The sequence below is a fragment of the Lycium ferocissimum genome, chromosome 4 (genome assembly GCF_029784015.1).
Source record: "Lycium ferocissimum isolate CSIRO_LF1 chromosome 4, AGI_CSIRO_Lferr_CH_V1, whole genome shotgun sequence".
NCBI lineage: Eukaryota > Viridiplantae > Streptophyta > Magnoliopsida > Solanales > Solanaceae > Lycium > Lycium ferocissimum.
Window position 1 is genome coordinate 55,573,637 of NC_081345.1, and position 5,272 is coordinate 55,578,908.

Genomic DNA, 5,272 nt, shown 5'->3' on the forward strand with positions numbered 1-5,272 from the left:
ATCAATAGCCTCAGTTAACGAAGCGGCATGCCTGCTCATATAACCGTCAATCATGGCCTCTGAAGCGATGCTGCCGAATGGATGAGCCAGGTGCATTAATCTGCCTGACAACACATCTAATCATGGGGGGCGTGGCGACGTTTCGCTAGTTTCCCGCATGGAATTTGAAAAAGACAGACTCTTCCACTTCCCGGTCTCATGGTCATGGAGAAACCGAAAAGTGGGGGACTATCTGTATTGGGCAAAACGCGCATGCGAGCTAGCCCTCACAATCAGAAGCTCAGAGAGTCTGGGGTGTCTACACAGCTGGCCTCAACTCTCACCAACTCGGGTCACGCTGCGGACCTCGATCAGTATGTCATGGCAGAGACACAAATTGGGCTACAATCATGTCACATCACCCGAATTTTAGGGTTAGAAAAGTCTCACTTTGGCTTATATAAGGAAGCTTAGAATAGAAGCAATGGATCATCTCTGACTCTCACCATTTGTAACCCTATCATTTTCTCTAAGGCAATATACACGGAAGTTCATTATTTTTAGCTCTTACTTTATTGCATTGTTATTCCTTATTCTTTTACACCCGTGCTCACCATCACTCCAAACCGATCCCACTAAAGAGTTCTCGGGGTTGGATACGACTCACTTGTCTTTAAACCCTATAAAAGCAAATCTCTAACTGATTTTTTGGTTAAATCTGACTTCACCGAAAAACAGTTACTCCTTCTGTTTCATGGTGTGGCTTTGTTCCGTTCCAAAAAAATGATATGTTTTTATATTTGAAAATGATTTAACTTTAAGCGTTTCATTACCTCAGTGCCATACAAAGTTCCCATGACATGTTTATGAATACGAGTTTCAAAAATCATTCTTTTTTTCTTAATCCCTATGCCAATCAATCATCTTCGCATAAATTGAAATAGAAGGAATAATTCCAAGTCGCTTGAAAAGGTTTATACTGACGGAAAGGTTATTTATACCTGTGCAGGTTCATCCCAACTGATGACGCAGAATCTAATTACAAGCTAACAATAAAGTGATGAATACATGTATTGATCGAATGTGTGTATAAACTAGATATGAAGCAATGGAAGTGAAGAGCAAAAAGAAATCAAAATTTCTATATATGCATGGTTCTTAGATTCTAGTGAAATTTGTAATGTTTGGTATCACTGCAATAACGTACATGTGATGCATGTATTAGAGTGTATAATGCTATAATACTCATGAGAGTGAACTTCATATATAGCAGTACCCAACAAGCATATACTCGAATAATCTCAGACAATTATAAGTCAGTGCTGTTAAATGTTGGTGGTGATAGACAATTTTTTGATCTGGTTCCGTTCTATTTTATATTGTCTCTATTTTCACAAATCCTTAGTGGGATTAATGGCTTAAATTTAATTAATCATAGCAAGCTCTAACCAAGCATAAGTAGAATAATAAATATTTTAACAATCCACAATTAATAAATATCCCTTTTATCTAAATATTATTTTAAAAAAAAATGAAACAACAAATTAAATAACTCTAATTTGGCTTATTCTTGTCAATAGTACTATTAGCATTCTCACAAGTAAAAAAGCTTCTCCACCAAGTGTTTGGCCAGATATTTATAATTTTGCTATATATAAATTGCCCAACTCCATTTTCATTTTCCTTTTGAACATTTTCTCTTCCCACAGATTGTACTGTTTTCTGCAAAAAAACAAGAATTAAACTTTTTCTATAAATTAGGGAAAATTGAAAATATATAGCAATAAAAATAATTACTCCCTCTTACTTAATTCATATGGCACGTACCTTTCGATTTTTTAGAGTCAAATAACTTGTCATGTGACCTCATTTTTCCATATATCTTTCAAGCTTTTTGAATTGTCAATCACTATGACTTATAATACTTTTTACATAGTTTTCAAATATGTATGTAAGTTTTATTTTAAAAAACTTAAAAATTTCATGTCCGAATACATGGTCAAATTTTTATTTTTATTTTTTAAAAGGACTTATATGATCCGAACGGTACCACATAAATTGGAAGCGGGAGAGTAATAGTATACAAATTGCAATTATGAAAAAATTTATAAAAGATGCATACATTGCTTGGATTGAATCTTAGTCCAACTTTTATCTCCCCTTTGTATGTGTCATCTTCAAGCACCACATTATAAGCAACTGGTAGAACTTCAATGAATCCCTTTTCATTCCCCTCCAGAATAACTCCTTTCAGATTAATTCTGACTCACAAGAAGCAAAAAACAAAAAGCACTTTCAAATAAATAACTAGTAGTATACAATATTAATAAAGGGAAAAAAAAAAAACAGTAAGAAAGTTGCTACATTATTGGTTTTGGTGAAAATAGAAAATCTAAAGATTGTAAATTGGGTAACACAAAAGAAAGTCGATTAAGATGGTTCGGTCATACTCTGCGTCAACCGTTAAAAATACCCATTGATCATGAGGTGTGAAAACATGATGAGTGAATGTTTTTTCTAAAAGGACGAAATATACTTAAAATCACATGAAAGAAGTTGTCGTAAAGATCGTCAGTTTCTTCGAATCCAGGCAAACTCAGAAAATATAGCAAAATGGAAGAAAAAATATATTTATATAGGTGACATCAATTAGTTAGAATTACGTTTTGGTCGTGTTCATTCTATGTTTACGTTATGTACTAGTATATTTTAGGAATCTTTTAGTCTTGTTATTGTATATGCCATTTAGAAAATATAGAGAAATTCTAATATTTTTATTTTTATTTTATCTTATATAATATTTTATTATAAAAAGAGACATGGACAGTAAATATTTATATAATTGAAATAATGAGCAAGTAAGTTCTTGCCTTGTTTCACCGACAAATCCACCAGCTGAAAAGAATTCTTCGTCCATAATTTTTAATTTAAGGTAGTTACGTTCTTCTAAATTGTTAGCTGGCAATGCAAACTTAAACTTCTCATTCCACAAAATTTCCTTTGGATTACCTGCAAAAAGTAGCAGTTAAATCATAAAAACAGATATGAATATTACGGACATCATACCAACATACATGAGTTAATTACTGAATTTTGTAAATATCAAGCAAGTTTTTCTATCATATCGAAATTTAAAACTTGAATAGTTTAATAAATTAATTTGAATTTATGCAAGTTGTTCGAAAACAGAATGAATATTATACAAGTCGAAACAGAGGGACTGTTAATTTTGGTATCGGTTGCAAATGCAGATAGAAAACAATTGAAGATAGACATACCATACAATTTCATATTCTAAAAAAGTTATATTACTTCTCTTATCAAATCCATTAAGGAAATTTGTTAATCAAGGATATTAATGAAACTCCAAAACTACGAAAGAAAAAGCCCTATATTTTGTCAAATTATGCTACAACTCTGTGTCTGTGTGTGTGTGTGTGTATATATATATATATATATATATATATATATATAGAGAGAGAGAGAGAGAGAGAGAGAGAGAGAGAGAGAGAGAGAGAGAATAGGAACAAAAAGCAAACCTGAGGAAATTTTGGTTTTGTAGGATTGAGATCCACATTCCACAATCACATAATACGACGGTTTTCCTACATAAATCAAAGTAATAGTCCATAAACATAACGAAGAAGAAGAAGATCATCATATATCCCTTGACAAATTAAAAGAACTTTTTAAACACAATATACATTTCCTAACACTGATAACTACAAGTTAATGTTTTTAATAAGTGGATTAATAACCTGAAAAATATATAAAATAATACCTACTAGTTACAACATATTAAAATACATTGATTATATAAAAACTCAAATAACGGTCCAAAAGTGGACTAATATCTCAAAACAATATATCTATTACAACATGTTAAAATATACCTATAATATAAAAATTCAAGTAACTGTCCACCATAAGTAAATTAATAATCTTAAAATTCTATAAGACAAGTTACCAATTACATCGTGTTAAAGATACTGATAATATAAAATTGAAATACTGTCCACAATAAGTGGATTAATAAGCTAAAAAATAGTATAAGATAAGTTACCTATAATAACATGTTAAGATGTTAAGATATATTGATAATATAATTTTTGAAAACTATTAGTGTATATACGAAAAATCCTTACCAATAATGTTGGAGTGGCTAATGCCTCTGGCACTCACAACAAAAACTTCAAGGAGTCCTCCTTTCATTATAGCACAATGAATTTTTATTTTATTTGTGTGATCTCTAAATTCCCTTTTTATAAGTTTAAGGATTATGAAAGCTAAGCTTTTAATCTTTGTAAGTAATGCAATTACATTCTATTGAAGGGTACGTTACTAGTGCATGTATACACTATAAATGACAATAGACATTTATCAAGAATTAAATTATGTACTTCTTTAATTAAAGGGAAACATTTAGTAACGAACAAGTTATTAGTACTATATAGCTTTTAGTTATGGTAATCTAAATCTAAACTCTTGAAAGATCAGCACAATTATCGGAAAAACTATTTATTGAAAATTCAAGAAACAAAAATCATCCATAAATGAAAAATGAAAGAATAAATATTTTAAATTCTTAGTCTAAATATTTACCAGTACCTCTGTCAAATAACTGGATGTATGGGTACCTATTTGTTCCCTTGCTAAGAACCTAGTGGGGGGATCTAGAACAATAATAAAATTCAAAATGATGCCAACTAGTGAACTAACAAACAATGATCCTGTCTCTCTCTCCATCTCTCTCTCTTTTTTTTTTTTTTTTTTTTTTTGTGTGTGTTAAAAAACGGATATTATGTAGGCGTTTGGCCATTGGATTTGGGACCCTAAGTTCAAGTTTTGATTTCAAATCAGTAATTGTTTTTTAAATCTGCACAAAACTTCGATTTCAATTTCAAATTATGATTTTAAATACCAAGTTCTCCAAAAATTGGGATTTCAAATTTTAAGTTCTTTTAAAAAAAAAAAAAAAGGTTTGACTCATACTACTAAAAAAAACGAGGTTTTGCAACCTCAAAATGGCTATTTCCGACCATGAGGTCGGTTTTACAAAAACCCTCAAAATTAGGTCGGAAAAAAGAGTGGGTCGAATATAATACCGACCTCATGAGGTCGCAAAAAACCGACCTCACGGTCGGTAAAATTTTTTACGTCGGATATTTATTATATAAATTACCGACCTCGTTAGGCCGGTAAATTATATTAATAATATAATGATGTGAGTTTAACGACCTCACGAGGTCGGTAATTTATATGATTATGTAACATATTGTTTTATATTTTCCAT

At 30.9% G+C, this 5,272-nt stretch overlaps 1 protein-coding gene across 1 annotated transcript; it reads right to left on the minus strand.

Annotated features, from left to right (window-relative positions):
• Positions 1–1,999: 1,999 nt before the first annotated feature.
• On the minus strand, positions 2,000–4,191 carry LOC132054213 (elicitor-responsive protein 3). Its single transcript, XM_059446259.1, has 4 exons — positions 4,125–4,191; positions 3,519–3,584; positions 2,850–2,988; positions 2,000–2,240 (listed from the first exon to the last, which is right to left on the minus strand). The coding sequence occupies exons 1-4, from the start codon at positions 4,189–4,191 to the stop codon at positions 2,000–2,002; spliced, it is 513 nt and encodes a 170-aa protein (XP_059302242.1).
• Between the last annotated feature and the right edge of the window lie 1,081 nt (positions 4,192–5,272).

Excerpts from the sequence above, each read along its gene's own strand:
- LOC132054213 (XM_059446259.1), bottom strand. The coding sequence starts at position 4,191 with ATGAAAGGAGGACTCCTTGAAGTTTTTGTTGTGAGTGCCAGAGGCATT. Across the intron at positions 2,989-3,518 it reads CAAAACCAAAATTTCCTCAG|GTAATCCAAAGGAAATTTTG; the intron begins GTTTGCTTTTTG and ends TACTTTTTGCAG. Across the intron at positions 2,241-2,849 it reads GGATTTGTCGGTGAAACAAG|AATTAATCTGAAAGGAGTTA; the intron begins GCAAGAACTTAC and ends CTTGTGAGTCAG.